The sequence below is a fragment of the Misgurnus anguillicaudatus genome, chromosome 13 (assembly GCF_027580225.2).
Source record: "Misgurnus anguillicaudatus chromosome 13, ASM2758022v2, whole genome shotgun sequence".
In the NCBI taxonomy this organism is placed as follows: Eukaryota; Metazoa; Chordata; class Actinopteri; order Cypriniformes; family Cobitidae; genus Misgurnus; species Misgurnus anguillicaudatus.
This window is the reverse complement of record NC_073349.2, coordinates 5,655,906-5,677,593: the sequence shown is the minus strand read 5'-3', so window position 1 is coordinate 5,677,593 and position 21,688 is coordinate 5,655,906. Positions and strand designations below refer to the sequence as shown.

General features: G+C 37.6%; 1 protein-coding gene across 1 annotated transcript in view; it reads left to right on the top strand.

Annotated features, from left to right (window-relative positions):
* LOC141369270 (neural cell adhesion molecule L1.1-like) overlaps positions 1–21,688 on the top strand; it is a 58,760-nt gene that overhangs the window by 13,692 nt on the left and 23,380 nt on the right. The window contains exons 2-11 of the mRNA XM_073874906.1: positions 11,797–11,965; positions 12,764–12,778; positions 13,387–13,489; positions 13,982–14,156; positions 14,319–14,439; positions 14,538–14,708; positions 15,917–16,031; positions 17,058–17,242; positions 17,328–17,459; positions 17,976–18,119. Coding sequence (XP_073731007.1) covers positions 11,845–11,965; positions 12,764–12,778; positions 13,387–13,489; positions 13,982–14,156; positions 14,319–14,439; positions 14,538–14,708; positions 15,917–16,031; positions 17,058–17,242; positions 17,328–17,459; positions 17,976–18,119 — 1,282 coding nt within the window. The 5' untranslated portion in view covers positions 11,797–11,844. The remainder of the gene's footprint in view (positions 1–11,796; positions 11,966–12,763; positions 12,779–13,386; positions 13,490–13,981; positions 14,157–14,318; positions 14,440–14,537; positions 14,709–15,916; positions 16,032–17,057; positions 17,243–17,327; positions 17,460–17,975; positions 18,120–21,688) is intronic.

The following is a 21,688-nucleotide window of genomic DNA, read 5'->3' as shown; positions in this document are numbered from 1 at the left end:
TAAACATTAATATTTCTTTACTTCTACAAACAACAAGACCCTATAGCAAAGCCCCAGAAACATCTTTAGCAAGCACATAGTAATGCACTAAACACACTGTATAGCAATACATTGGCAACTCCTCAATAGTCTACAGTGTGAACATTGTGAAAGCAGCTTTCTTCACAGGCCAGCAACAATCCTGTAAACATTTCAACTCATCTGGAATCATCAGATCCATTCCATATGATTCTGGAAAATTGTATACATTAGTGTAAAGGCAGTAGATGGAGGTGTGTTATCAGAAACTTGATCTTACACTGGAGGATTGAAGCTTTCAGACAGACTCCATTTATGATGTTCAGAGCTCTTTCAATATTTGCTTGTAGTTTGTTAGATTTTGGGGGGGAAATATGTGGCACTATTGCTTAGGATTTATTTTATGCAAAAAAATGTCACTGAAAAAATGAAAGGAGAAAAGTATCATGAAAGCACCCGATTTCACCATTTACCAGAACCAAAGGGTTGTTTACTGTAGTAAATAATCAAATAAAATAAGTCGTTGTTGCATCAATGTCCTCTATGACAAGACTTTATCAAATTAACAAAAAGGTTTGTTTTTGGTATAAATGATTGAACAACATTTATGTCAATATATTTACTGTTTCAAGTGTTAAACATCGGTAATTTCACAATTAATTTATTATGGAGGAAAAAATATTAGCTAATATTATACTCACTGTCATACTAATTTGTGTTTTATGAAATTTTACTGAAGTTAGCTACGATTATTATCCCTCATTAATAAACCAATCTTTGGCAAGTAAACAGTCACAATTGCGACCATACGTGTGACATTTGAATTAATCAAATTAACTTAGAAAACAACTGCACTTATACAGCAATGTTAATTTCAACAATTAGTTATACTTATATAACTACTATAACTTATATTAGTTATAAATCTTGTTAACCTAGGTAATGAACTGTGAACTAACATGAACAAACAATTAAAAGCTTTTTTTCTTTTAACTAAAATGAATAAAGATTAATAAATACTGTAACAAATGTACTGCTCATGGTTTGTTCTATTGGGTAATACATTAACTAATGTTAAGTAATGAACCTTATTGTAAAGTGTTACCAATTTTCTTATAAACATACTTAAGGTAAAAAAATAAGAACTTTCTTAGGAAGCTTTTTAAGAATACAAAATATTTGTAACTTTGTATGTTTTGTGAATCTGGTCCCTGAAGTCTCTAAAAGATGTCAGGGTGCTTTGAATCGTGAATCAAAAAAAGAGTTTTGGGTCGCACCATTAGCAGTGTCTACTCTTCAGAGATCTTATCAGTCCCTAGCTCTTCTGCATGATTGTAAATTGGTGCCAATCTAAACACCCTTCTCGGCATAAACGAATTTCCATCGAGAAACATGAAATCTCAGATGGGTTGACAATTGCCAGAACTTGCTATGTGGACTTTGGGACTCTATAGTTAAAGATCACAAAAGATCACCTGCTTAAAATGTATATATTATGTGTCCTTGTACTGTGTGGTCGTATCTATGCTATATCACTTGTTTTAACACTGCAGTTATGTTAGCTTTACCTTAGTATGGCTTATATTCACAGTTATGAAATTATTATTTGATCTGTGTTTAAACCCATGTCATGATTACTCTCTAAGTAATCATCTTTTAATTTCCTGATCAATGATATGCATCATGTTACCATAACAGGCATTAAACTCATAATTATTATTAAGACAAACTCTCTGCAATAGCACAACTATGCAAATTAGGAGTTGGGTGAAACAAAGACTGTTTACCCCTTGATCACCAACCTTTCACATCTCAGTTTCATTGGCCTGCACTTATCAAAGGATAAGAAGGCCTGCTATCCAACTCTTCTTGGCTCACAATTGGTAAACTCACAGCTTAGTTTTCAGCTCAACACAGCTACCTAGTAATGTAGTACTCGAGTCAGTCTCGAGTCCGATTTCTGCTTTCTCGGACTCGTCTCGGACTTGTTCCTTCAAAGACTTGGTCTTGACTTGGTCTCGGACCAAGTCAAGCCGTAAAGGGCACAGAAGGATGTAAAATTGAGTTTGGATAAGCAGATTAAAGAACCTAGGTAAACCTAATGATAACGGATAAAAAACCCGCAATGTAACCAACAAAAATAATCTATGATCTTGTCTATTGTGAACGTCCTTCTGTTATTGAGAATCATGGAACATTAGAGCCCTGAAGGACATGTGAGTGGTGTTTGCAGTGCTAAAACGTAGGTCACATCATGTTACAGCGGGTTAAATGAGTCAAAAGAGACCACCCCCGTGTCTCTACGATGTTCTGATGCAGAGGTATAGCTCTTGCAAAAACGGTTGATAAGGTATTCTCATTGGTTGCTAGGGATTGAATTGGCAACCACCAATGATTATACTCCAAGCCATGGAGGAATAATCAAGGAATAATCCATGAAGACTCATGGTTTTAGATGTGTTTTTGCAGTAGTTTTAGGCAAAAATAGCCATTTTCTATCTCAAAACCACTAGGTGTCGCTATGACAAAACTGTGCATGCAACCTTAAGTCATGACTGCGTTACTAGCTAGTTTCATGACTATACACTTTAGTTTAGCTATAAAATAGTTGTATGACCATAGGGCTTGCTTGATATGAAAGAATTTGTTCAATTATAGGGCCACCTAGTGGTGCAGGCATACCATTTTTTTTGTGTGGCCTCAGACTGTGCTCATACATCAGCGTATCAAATCTGGTGAAAAAATCTCTTTTCGTTGCAAAGTTATAACCATTTATGTGTAAAAACACAAAATTTAAAGGTCATTTTTTGTTTTTTGCATTTTTCGGCCATTTCTGATGAAAATTTTAATATAACGCCAATAGAACTTTTTGTTCAGAAGGTAAGGTAAGTTTCTTCTTATGGTGTTTTCGAGTCGATCGGAATAACGCTCGCGGAGATATTTGCGCGTGTTTTTTAAGAGCTGTTTTACTGCACAGGGCTAACCGTAAGGCGAAATCTGGCATGTTTGGTATCGTTGGACCCGGCGACTACTCAGGACTCCTAAAAATCAAGTCCCGTCAAAATACATTGATCGCAGCCAAAGTTATATGTGTATAAAACAATCGTCTGGCCACTAGGAGGCGCTGCAACGAAACTGTGCATGCACCCTCAGTTCCTGACTGGCATCTCATGTACCAAGTGTCGTGTCAATAGGCCTAAGTTTGGCGAAGATACAGCCTAAAATCTGTTTTTTTGCGATCTACGTAAAATTCATTGACGCGCTATACGACAACGGATTGGTTTATCGAAATTCTTTTAATAACTTTTGCCGTGAGGGTCTCTAGATGCTCGTTACCAATTTTTGCTGCAATCGGGTAAAAACTCTAGGACAAGTTTGCAAAAGTAGGTTTTAAGAATAATTCAAAATGGCGGAAAATTTTTCATGACGGAAAATGACGTCATAGTGTTTCTGGGACTTACGGGTCAGAAGTTATAAGCAAAAACGTAAGTGCAACTTTGGACTGTTGGTGGCGCTAGCGGGTTTGAGATAGAGACTCCAAAATTGCTGTGGATATTATTTGGACTGTCCTCTGTCAGTGTGCCAAATGTCATAACTTTCCTACGTACGGTTCTATGGGCTGCCATAGACCGCAATGAAACAGGAAGAAGAATAATAGTTAATAAAAAGAAAACTAACGGATACAATAGGGGTCTTTGCCATTTCTGGGCTTGACCCCTGATAAAATGCAATGTTGACAGGCATTATTTGGCTTCCTCAAAGACTCGGCCTTGACTCGAACTCAGGATATGTGGTCTCGTCCCCATTACTACAGCTACCTCTGGTGAGACCCGTCTCCCTCCCTTGGGACAGTTTTCGGGAACTCTTCACTTCAGCAAATTTCGACCATCTCCGGGGATCAAGCCGCTCAATGAAAGAACAACTTCAAGGACTCACTTAAACGGCCTGATCCGGTTACTTGCTTTAAAGTAGTACTGCATATCAGTAAGAAACTTATTTTCTGAAGGCACAGCTGGACGAATGCATTAATTAATTGTTATTATTAATTTTACTAAATCAAGTAAAACCCTATACATTTGTAGTTAATTACACTTAATTATACTTATTCACTTTTGAGCTAAATCTGGGATTCCCTCGAAAACTTCACTAGGAGGTTCAATACATGCTCAAAAACTCATATTACTAATACAACCTTATTGTAAAGTGATAGCAATTACTGCAATATTAATATAAAAATATAAAATAATTTTAACATGGCTGCCTTTAAAAATGGGAGGGGGTGAGGTTTGCAGGGGTCTCCAAAATAAAAACCAGCACAGGCATGAATGCAGCGTGTGTCACTGATAACTTGAATTCTGTAGACCATGAGAACCATGGAAAGTTAATGTGGTTTCTCTCTCTCTGTGTGTGTGTGTGTGTGTGTGTGTGTGTGTGTGTGTGTGTGTGTGTTAGACATTTAGACAGCGTGTAGTGGAGTCACTGAGCTGAATGGAGCTTTTATCTATTAAGTCTTCCAGGAAATACTTTAGCAAAGTGCTGATGTGTCATAAAGGAGCTTTTGAGACCAAGTGAAACAACAGCACTGTTTTTATGTTGGTCGATGTTCTGGATCTTTCTGCATTGTGTTGTTGGAATAACCTCATTAAACAGTCATCTATATAAGCACCCGTTGTTAATGCATTAGTAAAATATGTTAATGCACTGAGAGTAATTTGCTGCTTGCATTCATCACAGGATCGACCTTAACTCATTTTTTCACCGTTGGAGGCTTATTAATATCTACCGTTATAATGCATCAATAAGAAGTTGAGTTGCTTGCACTCACGGTACCAAACTGTAACAAAGTGAGAATTGTTGCGTGGCGGCTCTTTTCCTAATTTAAATGTAAAACTGAATGAATTGTGACAGATTTGCATGTAAATGTTTGCTTTTAATAGAGGAGCTTACCTTCACGAACAGACAGCTGAATAGAAAACACACAAGGGAAGCAGGCTCTTCTTTTGTTCAGAGCCGCCCGCTCGGGTCACGGTCATTAAGTTATCATGGCAGGAATTCCTTTGAGAATATGGGGCTCATTAAATCTGGGACTCTGGATCTAGACGGCCTGTGCTGACATCACATCAATGTTTAGGAAGTGAGATCACAGCTGGTGACTCTTTCTATATGATTGTTTGTCAAGGCACAAATAGTGCTGTGAAGAGTGACTGTTTTTATGATGTTAAAATACTTTCTCTTATTCCAGCTCAAGTCAATTAAATATAAGCTATTGGTATTGGCTGAATGGCATGAGACAGGCCAGCGCAGTCTCATTAGTTTTGTACAGGACTATCTGTCGACCCTTGATAGATGTGAAATAAATAGGAGTGGGAACAATCATTCTTTTTGCAATTTTAGATGGAATGCAGAAGTCAGATTCATTGCATGTATTCTCATTTAAGTCTACATTTTGGACACATTGAAAGTTCTGAGTTCTGATCCGGTCAATGTTAACCTGAGAACTACAGTGACAGATTATATTGATATAAAACTGTATTATCAACAATAGAAAAACATTTCACTGTTGCCAGTCGAACGTATGCTCGTGGTAAAGAGATGATGATGAGGGATGATTCTCAGTTCAGCACCTGATCGTCACTGAGCTCATCTATATGATTTAATTGCAAAGAAGCGTTAGCTATAGCAGACATCAATAGCTTTAAAATAATATCACTCCTAGTTTCCATTGCTTATTTATTTCAATTCATGATGAGTCTTCTAGAGACATGCTCACTCATTTCTGGATCAGTGTGGACTCGAGACGCAAGACTTAATTTGGATTTGGTCAGTTTGTTTACTTAAGAGAACCTCTTCTGAAAAGAAAAACATTTTCCGTTTGTCCACACCATCATGAAAATTCAAAAGTTTCAAAGGAGCACAGTTTGGCATTAAGTAAGTGTTCATTTTTTGCACACCGGACTGTCAGAATGGTGAGCAGATGCTAGAGGTCTTCAGAGAGTTAAAATCAGATGCTGAGAACAGACTGGAAGTCAGAGGTGCATGAAAGCAGCAAAAACAAGTATTATGTTGTTGTTATAAGGAAATGTTCAGATATTGTGATGTGAATAATTCTGCACATGCCAGTATGAAAGCAGCAAATCTAAAATTCTCACTCTGCATGATTACACTGATACTTGGCCTAAACCTTTAGTCTTAAAACGGTAAATTGAAAGCTGACATCCTCTGGCTGAGCTTTGGCTGTTATTGTAGAAGTTCGGTTTATAAATGTGTGTGGGATTTCCAGCAGTGTTGCAGCTGATTTCATTTCCAAACTGTGTGTGTTTTTCCTTTGTGAGGGGATTCCCGAGGGATTCTGTTGTCATGGAAACGGAGATGTAGAGGTACCAGTGAGGCGTGTCCCAGTCTGAGCGTGTGTGACGTTATTAGCATACTCACAATTTTGGCTGTAACAGCACTGTTCTGATTGTATAATGTGTTTACTAATAACACTTTTACACTCATACACATTACTTACATACAGACAGTAACAGTTTTTCTCATCATTTCTGCCATCATCACACCGCACCTGCAAAACCCCGTGACTCATCTCTTAAAGGTCCCATTCTTCCTGTGCTTTTGAAGTTTGATTGTGTTTACAGTGCACAAAATAACATGTGTTCATGTTTCACGTGTAAAAAACACTGTATTTTTCAAACAATTACCTTATTTGTATACCGCGGTTTTCACTGTACTAAAAACAGGCTGATGTCTTCCTTGTTCCCTCCTTCAGAAACATGTAATGGGTTCTGATTGTGTAGTTTGTTTAGTGTGTTGTGATTCGATAGCAGCTTAGCTTTGCAGAGCCGTTTGAGCCGTAGCTGGTGAATGACGTATTCCTGTGGGGGGAGTTTAGGCAAAAAATCTTATATTGACGTCATTCAATCAAGAAGTATGGCTTTGAAAGGGACATTTCTGTTAAAGAAAATATATCGCCTTGCGGTGAACTTTGAGCTTTATCATTTTACAGATATTATTTATGCTCTAACAGCAACATTACACACTAACTAAAGTTTGAAAATGGGATCAGGAAGAGCGTGACCTTTAATGGTAAAATTTTCTGTCAAAATGTCAGTGTCATCAGAATGACATTTTCTCCTTGTATATAAATGCTTAGTCATTTTGTCAATCTAACAAGAATTGATTTTACACCCATCATGTGGAGTACCTTTATGCTTAAACCGAGGGCACTCCCTTTTGGACATTTAACACCATTAGGCACTTCACCTCCGATAAGCCACTACTTATGGAGTCATTAAAGGGGTGGTAAGCAGTCTGTTTTTTAAGGTTTGATTGAGTTATGGGGTACACTGTAACGTCTTCATGCTTATTTGTTTTCACAAATTTCACTTTTATTCTACACCGCTGTTTCTATTTTCTTAAAAACTGGCTGTCGAGTTCCTGCCCTTCAAGAGAAATACACAATATGCTCAGATTGGTTAGCTGGCCCAGTGTGTTGCAATTTGCTAACCACCTACTGCACGTTTTCCGGAAAACATCACACCCCTTACCATTATGCATAATTGCACCCCTGCTGAAAAAAACAGCATACCAGCAAGACCAGCATATGTTGTGTTTTGGTACTGGTTTGCTAGTGAACTTCAGCTAAACCAGCATCAGCATTAGCACCAGCTAAACCAGCACCAAACCAGCATTAGCACCAGCTAAACCAGCACCAAACCAGCATTAGCACCAGCATCCCATGCTGGTCATACCAGCAAGACAAGCATATGTTGTGTTTTGGTGCTGGTGACCACCAGCTAAACCAGCATCAAACCAGCATAGACTAGCATAATTCCCATGCTGGTCCATTCAAGATTCAAGATTCAAGAGTTTTTATTTGTCACATACACAGTTATATACAGAGTACAACCGCCAGTGAAATGTAAACAGGTCCGCTCCATGGACAGTGCAAGGTTTGCTGGTTTGATGCAGTTTTTTTTTCAGCAGGGATGTGCTCCGGTGTATTGTAACAAAGATATTTAATATTAACAAGATGCGTCACTGCTATTGCTATGAATAGTTTGTCTTTATATGCTTTGATATATTGCAATATATGCATAGACCATACATGTATATATGAGACAAAATATATTGCATTCAAGAACAAAAAGGGCACTATATTTTTTACATGTAACAGTTTGTCTTTATATGCTTTGATATATTGCAATATATGCATAAACCATACATGTATATATGAGACAAAATATATTGCAATCAAGAACAGAAAGGGCACTGTATTTTTTTACATGTAATAGTTTGTCTTTATATGCTTTGATATATTGCAATCATATGCATGTAAACATACATTTATATATGATACAAAATATATTGCAATCAAGAACAAAAAGGGCACTATATTTTTTACATGTAATAGATTGTCTTTATATGGTTTGATATATTGCAATATGCATAGACCATATATATATATATATATATATATATATATATATATATATATATATATGCGTAACAGACACCAGCAACAAGGAGGCTGATAGATAGGTCCTGACCTATGATCCTGACCCACACTCCTAATCAGTAGGTGGCCCGGTAATGCCACTAAAAGTTGTTTGCCAACTGCCAGTAAAACTCAAGAAGAAGCTCACTTGTAGTCTATCCAGCTGTTTGTTTAATGGCACTCTTTTAAAATGTAATTTATGTAAATGCAATGCTACACATTTATGTAATGTAATGTAAAGCCAATCACATTTCCTTTGACTGACCATATGCAAAACCTCTTGTGGTTTTAATAGGCCTATAGAGCTCTGTACCTCAAATTGAGTTTAGTATCTGTGCCTGATTAAAAGAAAATAAAGGTGGCTTTTGATAGATTACCCATCAGTCTGTGTTAATATGTGGTGTAAATGTTTGTATATTGCAGGTTGCATATTTAAGTATTTATATATTTTAGATGTTTCATGTACATATACTGTATATATCCCAAATATATTCATACATTGTATGTGCATGTTCTCATATATGTACACATATTGTGCATACATTTACAATAAATATGTACATATATTTCCATCTAATTTTAAATATATGTAAAATGTATACCACAATATATCAAACACATGGGGGAGCTGTAAGTCATTTTTACATAGTGTTGCTTTAAAGAAAAATATCCTCCGTTGCATTAAGTAACTTTGCAGATGTTGTTTATGCTCGAACAGCAACATTACACATTAACTAAAGTTAAAAAGTCAAATCATCAGCTCAGATTCCTCACACATGTGTCTTGATAGCCTCTTTAATATCTGTCATTGTTCTTACCCTGCTGAAAAAACAATAAAACCATTAAAGAAAATTCTAATGGTTTTATTGGTTTTATTGGGAACTTTATTGGTTCTAATGGAATATGGGCCAAAACACGCTAAAGTGTATTGGTTTTTGTTGGTCTCTGATGGTATGTATTGGTTCTATTGGTTCTAAGTATTGGTTGTAATGGAATATTACCCAAAACACACAGTGTAGTGGTTTTAATGGTAAAAGCTGATGGTTCCTACTGGTATTTTAATGGAAACCATTAGAATTTTCTGTAATGGTTTTATTGTTTTTTTCAGCAGGGTATTCTAGCCTTGTTGTATGTCTGATCTTGTTTTCCGTCCATGGTATTAGCATAGACTATAAATTCTATACCAGTTTTTTAACATGTATCCTGTCGTGTATCAGTGCACAAAAATACTCATGACGTCTAAATATAATATATTTGTTCAGCTAATTACCAAAGTCCAAGGAGAACAAATAAGTTTTTAATAGGGATTTAAAGTACCCAAGGAAGGGGCCACTCTTATGTGGCTTGGAAGGCTATTCCATATTCTGGGCCCATAGTAGAAAAGGCTCCATCTCCTCTGCATTTTAATCTGGCAGCAGGAACAATAAGCAAACTTTGCGAGCTGGAGCGTAGTTCTCTGGGTGGTATATATGAACTAAGCAATTCCGATAGGTAGCACGGGGCCTGGTTGTGAAGGCATTTGCATACAAACAGAATGATTTTAAAGTTTATCCTGTATTACACCGGTAGCCAATGTAGGTCTCGTTGGAGAAGGGTGATATGATCATCTTTGCGGCCTTTTTTGAGAAATCTGGCTGCAGCATTTTGAACTAATTGAAGCCGGGATAATTGAGATTTCGAGATACCACTAAATAGAAAATTACAATAGTCTAATCGTGACACAATAAAAGCATGGACTGCTGTCTCAAGAGATTTCTCAGGCAGAGCAGCTTTTTGCTCAGTATCTTAACAAAAACACATCAAAACTTTTCACAAATTCACGGAAGATCAGTGAGATAAAACAGATCAAAAGCACAGATTGATTAGCTCTGTATAAAACAGCTGTGTTACAATTAACCTTGCATTAGTTTGTGTGCCGCTAACCCCATTTATTAAACTATTTTATTGAGTGTATTTGTAGTTTTTATTGTTCTTGTGCATCTACCAGAAGGTTTATGTAAAAGTGTTGTTAAATCTTTGATTAAACGCCCAAATAAAGCTACACCACATTTACAGTGCAATATAATAAATGCTTGTGTGTGAACTCTCAGTAATCTGGACAAATAGATTGGTTCTAATGTAACGTCAAATGTGCATTCATTTACAACTAAACCTAAAAGAGAAAGTGCTTAAAGTTTTTTTAATTAGTAATAAATTAACTGACAGATAAGATGGGACTCTTTGAAAAAACAACACAGCTACAATGATTGTGTTATTTAAACACTGTTAGATTTCACAGTTTTACTCTTAACCTCTTGCTTTCCTGTGAAAAATCTTTCTAGAAACTTGACGTCCCAAAAACTTGTGTTTACTTATTATGCCCTTGTTTTGTTGTATGTAAAACAGCTGCTGTTTTTAGGAGCATATTTGAGTATTAGGGGCGGGGCATGTGGGAGGGGTCTGATATGTTCCCTCCCCCATGTCTTCATTAATGTTTCTGAAAAGCACAGCACAGCTGACCTTGTTCAATATTTCACCATTCAAAAACCACACACACAACACTGTACTCACTTCAATCACTGTCATGTGCTGATGAAGATGTGCACACACACGCATGAACACACACACACTTGATGTGGTATGTGCAAATGTAAATGTTTCGGTGTGTTTTTTTGCTTGTAAAGATGTGATATACTGACCCATCCTGCAGTTCACTAACCAATTAACCCCCTCGTACTGTGTGTGTGCACACGTGCGTGTGGGTGTGTGTGCTGCAGTAATCTAAACTGACAGCCAACACTTGCACATGTGTGGACTTGGAACCGACAACAATGGGAAATGGGATGGCAAAGGGGCGGGGGGTTGTAACAGGGGACATGAGTGTAATTATTGAGTTTGGGGTGGGGGATACGAGACACAGCTGTCATGTCTATATTTCGATTATTTTCCCCAGCAGTACCTGCTTAAGTTACCTCATTTACAAATAATAACTGTAACATAATATAATGCATATAAAGGTTGAATTCAGTTAAGTGGGACAATCAGACAAACGGATGTGTCTCAATACTTATTGTATTATGAGCTAATCAGTTGTCACAATATTCTAAATCCATTTATTGGTTTGTGCTGGTTTTGTTTAGCATCAGTGTGACTTAGATAAATGTTTGTTCTTGAGGGCTGAAGAATAATTCAGTCAATAATGACAGATGAATATTTTGTCTATTTTTACCCATCTCATATCCTTTAGTTTTGTAAAGGACTTGATGTTCTCTCTTGGGTTCACTCCTCTGCTCTGTTCTGGTTTGTCTTCTGCAGACGCTGTCTCAAGCCCCTGGCTGCTGGTTTGATGCAGAATGCCTCCGGTGCGATGTCAGCCAGCGGACGGTAGAGGGCAGCACGTGCCTCTTCTTCATCTACTGCTCCTCTTCCTCTCTATGGGACGAATAGACGGTTACATCCAAATTCCTGATGATTTTAAGAACCTCTCAATCTGCACCACGCACAGAAAGCTTCTCATCAGTTTTCTAATATAAATGGCAACAAGAAGAAACTAAACTAAAACTCAGCAGTACTTAACCCAAAAAAGAAAATAATAAGTGTGTCTCAGTCATCTCCCTTGTTTAGTAGTAGTAGTAGGGCACTGACCAGGCCGTTTAATGGCGTGTCCGATCATTTAAGGATACTGAATCGCTCTTTTCCTTAAAAATCCACAGTGCAACACCAAACCAGAGAGCATTGCTAGCAGAGGTCTAGAGAATACTTAAAGAATTCATTAACTGAGCTTAACTGGTTTTGCATATGACAGGTTTTCAGTTGCTCGATGATTTGTAAATCAGTAAGTGCATTACTTGAAACAATTCATACAAACAGCACTGCATTATGGAATATCTTCTAACGCCTGTAACTTCTTTAGCTCAAAGAAAAAGTTAGTTTATATATATACTGGGAGTAGCCCTTTATTTTACTGTTTCCTTCCTTATTATATGTGTAACTTTACTCATATGTACTTATGTATAATAATACTAACAGTGAATTATGCATAATTACTAGCAACTAACTCTAAACCTAAGCCTAACCTGTACATATTACATGTTGTTAGTCACCACTTATTTAAGTACACAGTAACAAAGAAACGTTCAAATAACAAAATTAGGAGATATACTGCAGGTACAAGAGAAATTACCTCTCTTACACTAATCTCTCTATTTCTCTCTCTCTCTCTCTCTGTTTTTCTGTCTGTCCTTTATGTGCTGCCTGCTGCTGCTTTTTCAGACAAATATAATGACCGTAAGTGCATCCTCTTTCTCTTCTGGATTTTTAATATTAAGCACATTGACTGGTAACCTTTTAATAAAATTTGTTGTCGAAGTGAAAAATGAAAATGCTGTCATCATTTACTCACCTTCATGTTGTTCTGAAACGGTATGAGTTTCTTTGTTCTGTCAAACACAAACGATGATACTTCGATAAATGATTTATGCACACAGTGATGCAGCAAGATGTTGGTTTACAAACTGTAATGGTTTATCAATCAGTCATGTCTGAGTACGTATGTACCATTATTATGGTAATAGCATTGCTTGAAGTTGGATAAAAAAGTTCTGGTACTCACTGTTGCACCACTGACATATTGCTGTGCGTGTGTGCACAAAGTCAGAGGTAGAAGATTACTTGGCAGTTATTTGGGATACATTTTGCAAGAATATCAAATTAAATGGTAAATTATTTCACTTGTAATCTATTACACTATGTGAAAAGACACAATCACAAATCAACAGTCCTTCAATTGCTCTTTCTCCAAATGAACAGTTAAAGCAGACATATTGACTAAACACTATGGGTTGTTGTGGGTTGTTGAATATTATGCATAATTTTTCTGTCTTATATTCCACCAGTTAAAAAACCTCCAAATATCACAAACCAGGCCGTGTCCCAGACTGTGTTTTCTCTGGATGATGTCAATCTGGCCTGTGAAGCAAGCGGAGACCCTAAACCCAGGTCAATATCTCAATCTGAGCCATCCGACCTCACCTAACTATCTTTAGTCCGATTTTCTCATGTAACCTGTTTTACCCCATTTTTACCCTAAATGTGTTAATACGAGTTATTTCCTGCGAAATACTTGAATGTAAACAATATGAAAGCCTGAACTGCATAATTAACATGAACGTACGATGAGTAGACCCACATCAATAGGAACTCTGTTAAAGGCCTTAAACCAAGAAAACACCTGGAGCCTCCTGGATGTTAGCTAAATAATCCAGTTAATACAGTTGATGTGACATTGCAACAACCTTTTCCAAACCGGAAAGCCAAAGGTCTGCCAATGCTGTTTTGAAATAAAGGAACAAAATAAAGTTGTCATCTGCCTCTTATATTTCTCCATTCATCATTTATTAACACAGCATCAGACGTTCAGAGTCTCCAAACAATAATTGAGATATATTGAAGAATGATGACTTTCTGTGTTACTTTGTTCTTTCGTCACAGCTTCCGATGGGTTAAAGATGGGAAACAGTTTGGGGAGGTTCTGCTGGGCTCTGGTACCCTGACAGCAGATAAAACCAATGACCTCTGGTTTTACCAGGGAAGATACCGCTGTTATGCAGCCAATGAGCTGGGGACGGCAGTGTCTGACGTGGTGCATCTGACTACAGAAGCTGTCTTCTCATTACTGTTATTTAAACACAACTTTTCAATGTGAAGATCTGACGTCAATAATGTCATGCTCAGAATCATGAAAATGTTATAGATAAGGTTTTACTAAACCTAACCCTAACATGTCTATGAAGTAAATAGTGATTTATTTTGTTGTTTCACAGCTGTCCCAACCTTGCCTAAAGAGAAGGGACAGAAACAGCATCAGTTTGAGGAAGGAGTGAGCACCGTCCTCATCTGCAACCCTCCGAAAAGTTCTGTCACTCCTAAAATACACTGGATGGATTCTCGTAAGTTCTCTATGTAAATAAGCCAATTACTAAATGGCTGAGCATTAAGCTAAATTCAGTGGTTTAAGTTGAAACCAATTGGTCTGTTTTACTCTTAGAATGGCGTCACATCCCACAGAGCGAGCGTGTAACAACGAGTCTGGATGGAAACCTTTACTTTGCCAACTTGTTGCAAAGTGACAGCAAAAATGACTACACCTGCAACGCTCACTATATCAATGCCAGCATCATCCTGCCTAAAGAACCCATCTCCATGTCCGTCATGCCATGTATGTACTGTGCATTCACAGAAAGCATTGAAATATAAAGGCCTTTTCGGACGGGATTAGTTTTATAGAGTGACCTCTGAGAAAATCGTGCTTCTCAGAGGTCCTCTGTGTTTTTAATCCCGTCCGAATCGGCCATGTCTGTATTTTTCTCTGACGACCTCCGTAAAAATTCCAGAGCAATTTACCTACTGTTTTTGCCGAACTCAGAGGTCCTCTGAGAAATTGAATCCCGTCCGGATGCAAATGTCTGTGTTTGTCCGCAATATCTTTTGAAAATGCGGTTCTTGACGTGTTTTGGCCAACGTGATCTGCCGTAAGGTCTTACTAACGCGCCTATAATGTACTTCCTTGTACTTGAGTTCCTTTCATTCGGATATGGATGTTTTTTTCCATTCGGCGAGGTAAAATAGTTGAATCAAGACGAGCTGAATATCAAACATTGTTAAGACTGGCCACTGTAATATCAGTGTAAGGTAAACCTTAAAACCTTATTTTGTGTAACTTCGAAATGGTAATTAATAAAGATATTAAATTGTTATTAATCATTATTTCTTAATTTCTTTGAGTTTATTATAAGCAGCCAGTTATATAAAACACATAGGCTACTTTAGTAGGATTTGTATAAGTTATTTTGATTTGTTAAAATTAAATTAATAAATTACATGTTCTGTAATTATTTTAAAGCAAAATTTCAAACATCACATACACGCGTATCCAGAGCATGTGGTCTTCTGCAACCCCCAAACACACGAAACAGACACTTTCACCTCTGGAATAGCCTCAGAATTTTAATCCCGTCCGAATTGGTACATAAAATCACAGACGTCCTGGGGGACACGTTGAAACTCAAACGTTGTTTGGAAAACTAATCCCGTCCGAATAGTGCTTATGGGGCAAAGTTTTAAAGGTGGAATATAGTCACATGATTATAAGAGATCATAGTAACATCTGAGGGCATTGGTAGGTTTAGCTTCTCACTTTTCTATCCCATGAGGCCACGTGAGCTAAAAGTCGCCAAATTCATAAATTAAATAAATACAGTGGTAAGTGATAGATCTACTAATGTCTTCCTCATTGGTAAATTGTATAAACAATTAAGTTAATTTTGTATCGGTTAGTGAAGACACAAACTTTAAAGTTCAAATACGTTTTAAAATTATATTGATGATTTTTTTATTATCTTGTCTGTAAACCTTGTGTTTTTACAGCAAATTCAGTGGTGAAAAATCGTCGACCCCGGATGAATCACCCAGCAGGAACCAAAAGCTCATATTTGATCCTGAAAGGACAAACTCTGACACTGGAGTGTATTCCTGAAGGACTGTGAGTTAACTCATACACTAGACCCAAACATCATTTACACAACAAAAACTAAATTTTAAAGCAAGGGTACAGGATAAAAAATTAAGACATTTTTAAGAAGTAGGCTACTCGACTACAAATAGTGCAGTTTGTTCAATCTGAATTAGCTTCATTTTAGCTCTGAAAGCTAAAACGGTAGAATAGCATGCGTCTTCACAGAATGCGGGTAGAAATGGTTTGCATGAATGAATGCTGCACAACTCAAAAATATGGGACAAACACTGTCCCATATTGATTCAAAATGGGATGTGCTTATTCTCAAATTTAGTACGACTTCAGAAATGTTTGTGAAATTATAACTTGTGTGGAAGCTACTGCACTACTTAGTCAAAAAAGAGCTTCGCTACTGAAAAGCAATTTGTTTGAGAAACTATTGACACTACCACCACGCTACTGAAAAATTTAGTTAAACTAGCCTCACTACTTGTAGCCACACTACTGCCCAACACTGACCTGGAGACAAAAACACAATAATAAACTTGCAATATCTTCTCGCTCGTGTCCCAACCTATCCAAAATCAGCTTTTTATTATAATCTGGGTGATGGTTTAGAAGTGAAGAATACACTCACTTTGTTTTCCTCTGATCATCAGTATCATCAAAACTTCAATAGGAATTCAGTAAGGAAAAAGTTTTTCAGTTCACAGAAAAAGAAAATGCTACATAAGACGATCACCCGCGTGTCTCATGACTGCCTGCAAACCTGATTGTCAGTCGCTGACTGTTTCCTACACTGCTGTTACTCTGCTTTTTACCAAAATGAAAAAATGTTTCTCATCAAAGTTAAAGCATTTCTTTACATGCATCACTTACTTTGTTATATTGTAATTCAGTGCAATTACATTCATAAATGTGTCCCAATACATACGCTGTACGTGATTTAACATGAGAAGGAGTGACACAGATTTCTTATGCCACTAATCTATGCTGTTTGGTTTCTATGATATACTTTACATTTGTAATAGTTTTATTATTTGTGTTTTAAAGGCCGACACCAGAGGTGTACTGGGAGAGGAAGGACAGCCCTCTCTCTTCCACCAGAGCCAAGATACTGAACTACAACCGCACGCTTCAGATTGTGAACGTGAACGAGATGGACGACGGCGAGTACGAGTGCACTGCCAGAAACAGTCAGGGCTCCATCAAGCATCACTACATTGTGACAGTAGAGGGTATGCACAAATCATGCGTCTAATTCACTTTCAATACCTCTCTTTACTCCTTACCATTGTAATAATACATGCATGTTTATTTCAGCTGCTCCGTACTGGACTAAGAAGCCTGAGGAACACATGTACGCTCCTGGAGAGAATGTAAAACTGGACTGTCATGCAGAGGGCATCCCAACACCAAACATTACATGGAGTATCAACGGTGTTCCTCTCTCAGGTACTGTAGCTCCTTGTGTGCCATCCAAAACTGACAGGGTTAAGTCCACTTCAGCTCATGAATTTCAATAAAGTCAATGCTGTCAAGTCATTTCTGTAGATCACAGTTGTGCAATTTCTGAACATTTGAGTTCTTATAGATGAATAAAGAATGTTTAAGATGTCATAGATATTTATTTTTTATATATCTATCGGTCATTACACACAGTCCTGTCTCATCATTAACAAACATTTCTGATAGAAAATTGTTATTTTTGGGGGGCACTCTTGTCTAATCTTTGATCAACTTTAGTAAACAAAAAACTGCCATAATTTACTCGCTTTTTCAAACTTGTTTCACATTTTTTTGCAGATCACAATATCAGATATTCTGAAGCTGTTTTTATTCACTTTGGTTGAAAAGATTCTATTTTTTGGTTTGAATAATAAAGTCGTGTAAGTCTAGAAGGACATGATGAAGATTATCTTTATGGTTTGATCTGCTGTCACACTGTGTTGGTTGGTTTATGTGTTTTAGGAACAGATTTGGAGCCGAGGCGGAGCGTGGTCTCAGGCACTTTGATTCTGTCGGAAGTTCAGTACAGCGATACAGCCGTCTATCAATGTGAAGCCACCAACAAGCACGCAACTATACTGCTCAACACACATGTCCATGTCGTTGGTATGTTTCCAGCTTTTTAGAAGTTAATTAGAAATTAGGATTTAATTTCATTCAGGTTTAAGAGATCCTGCAGTTGCCTGCTATTGCTCAAGTGGAAGGGGAGTTTACACTAAATTCTTGACACTTCAGCTTATACCTTTATACTGTTTTTAATACTACATACACATTTCCTGTATTTTCTGGTTGTATTCTAATAAAGAGAAATAATTATATATGATCACTATACAATTGCAAAAACAACAGATCTAATAGAATGGTGGCATAAGACTTTTGCACAGTACTGTATATAGCAGTGACATTAGTCACTAAACATACTTAACTTAAAACAACTTTAAACAACTTAATTGTTGAAATCTGGAAGCCATAGAAAGAATGTCTCGGTTACGGATGTAACTCAAGATGTCATGTTGTGACCAACATATTGGGAACACCCTTCGCGGAACCAGTCAACTTCGAGACACTTGTAAAATGCCAAAGAACTTGGCATGCAGGTATTTGCATCTGCCACGGCCGCCTCATGCCTGTTTCACACATACTCCGTATGCAGTGCGTTTGCGGTGCGTGTTGCAGTACGTATGCGGTGCGATCCGTAAAGCATCCGTTGTGCTTTCACACATACTCCGTTTGCAGTGCGTTGCTAACCGCTGCTTCTGCATATCAAATGATCATGTGATTGACACTTTCTGTTGAAAAGCGCCTCATCAATAAACTATATAATAGCCTGCTGTGTTTTTTTTCTTCACAAAACATATACTTTAGATATTATTTGATAGACTGGGATGTTTAAAATCTCTAGTGTAATGGTCAGGACACATGAAAGGATCAAAGGTCTATTTATCTCCACATATATCATAAATATAAATTAGCATTATAACTTTTGAAGAGAAAATATAGGTGACAAGCATGGTTACATTATAGGCTACATTTCCTATACTATTAATATATTTGCATAGATGAGAGTATTTATATAACGGCAATGAAGCTCATATGGCAAGAAATATTCTCAAATAATTAAAATAACAGCATAATGACATGAATAAACAGACAAGGAAGCAAGATTGACCTGCAAATTGTATTATTATTACCGGAAAAACAGCAATATTACTGAAACAAACTCTTGAGGTAAAACACGCTGTTATAACTGCAACAAGTCTAAATAAGCTCAATAACAATTGAAAAAACGTTGTATGACAAACATTATATTTAAAGCAAATGTATTCTTACAATCATTCCAGATCAACACATTATTCCATATTACTGAGCACGTTCGTCTCTCGCCTCGCTCTGTTAAAATAGCGCTGATTGACAGGTGCGCTTCCCCGTCTATCAAACAGATCATTTTGTATAGTTTGTATAGTACCATAATTTTAACGGTTGACAAAACGGTTTTTGTCAGATTGATTATGATTTGTATTACCTTAGTTTAACTAAAAATTCCATGGTTATGGATATTGTTATAAGACAATATAAATTTGGTTACTGTTGTTTTACAAATAAAAACTAAAAGACTATGTTAGTATAATTAAACAATGGTCAAATTAATAGCATACTTTATGTATATGCAATGTATATAAACACGGTAGAATATTTAACATGTTATACATATCATTTTTTAACTCGTGGTAAGTGTTTTGTCTTAATTGCTTCATACTGGGATTAAACAAATAAGATTACAGAAAAAACTACTGAAAAACTTTATTTACATCCATTTAGAGTGAAATTACTGCATTTTTGTGTACATCCGTGTTCATTTTGACCACAAAACATGCGCTATCACTTTAAATCAGCGCGTGCAGCTTGCGTGCCATACAGCAAAAATAGACTCGCTGCCGAAACGATCGCAGCACTGCTGCACCGCACCGCATCTGCAACGGACAGGACGGACCGCATACGTATGCTGTGTGAAAGCTCTAACCTGTTAACATGGCTACGTAAAAAATTATGTACCGCAAACGCACTGCATACGGAGTATGTGTGAAACAGGCGTCACTGTGCAAGCATAACACAAGTGTTAGGTACAATACCAAATCAGCTATTTTTGCTGTGAAAGCCGAGCATCTAGTGCCCGGCCAATAACAACAATGGTACAGCAAACTGTGGTGACTTGCTTTGGGAAAGAGGGTTACAGCTGACCTGCGTCTGCGTAAACTTTCCGTCTTTAGGTCTGAAAAGGCGGAACCTGGTCTTACTGCAAAAAGGCCAGTCACTGTTTGTTCCTTAATCCATGATAGTGAACTAAGAAAACCTAAGGGAAAATGTGTGTTGGTAGTATTAACCCCACGGAGAATACACATATAGGAACCCCACATAGGGGACGCTATATGGACGCCTAGGCCTAACACAGGTTACAGAGAATACATCTGATGAAAGGCTGACAGCCGATGCAAAGCAACATCAGCCGCCAAGGCGGTGGAGGAGTACCAACTTTTTGTAAGCATTTTGGCACGTACGGCATTCCAAGCCGCCACGCAAGCCGGCGCTGAGTGTTTCAATGGTTTTAGGAGAGAACACCAGAGGAAACCATCTCGACACAAAATCTATAGAATCTAGTGTTTGGTATCGCTTAGCCTGCAGCTCTGCAGATGTCTGTCTGCAAGGAACCACAAACTAATGTCCAAGAAGATGCAACACTTCTCATAGAGTGTGCTCTTAGATTAAACTGGCATGGGATGCCCTGCATCTGATAAGCTTTACCTTTCTGCTGTCCAACTTAACAGACAAAGAGCTGGTCTAAGGTCCCGAAGCTTTGTTCTGTTGACGTACAAACGCAGTGCACGTACGGGACATAAAAAAGCCATGGCTGGGTCTGCCTCCTTCGACGGCAGCGCTTGCAGGCTCACCACCTGATCTCTTAAAGGAGTGGTGGGAAACTTAGTTACTAGTGTTACACAAGAGACAGCAGGTCCAAACTGAAGACACGAATCATTGATGCATGGAGGTTAACGGAACCAATGCAATGAGAATCAAAGTTTTCATTGTGAGAAACTTGACACCTGCGGACTGCAGAGGCTCAAAGGGAACATCCTGAAAGGCTTTCAGCACCATGGACAGATCACAAGGAGGAATAGAGGGGGGCAGCGAGGGATTTAAGCTGAAAGTATACTAGTGACGTCCGCGTGCCACCCAAAATTTGAGACCGCGCGGACAGTGCGCATACAGTCCGCGTACAACAGCGCATGCGCGTGAAAATATTTAGACAGGACACTCCACTATAAAAAATTATACAAAGGAAATTGACAGCATTTGCACACACACTATCGTTTTTCTTCTTTAACTTTTACTTCTTCCAGGAACAGAAAGCTGTGGAGCATGTTTGTTACTATAATGTTTTATTCCTGTTCTTTGTTGTCTTGTTGATTGTTCTAAACTGTGTTGGCAGGTGGATCAGTTACTTTTCTTCACCTATCCTAATGTTTGTACTGTAAATCGCCAAATCAGTGCCGCCCTGACAGCATGTTAGACTAATAATTTGAATAAAAAATCATTTGTATTGCGTATAGTGTCGAACGTAGCCATCCGCGTGTAGCCGCGGGGAGTATACTTGGAAAGCTGCGCGGACGCGTGCGCGG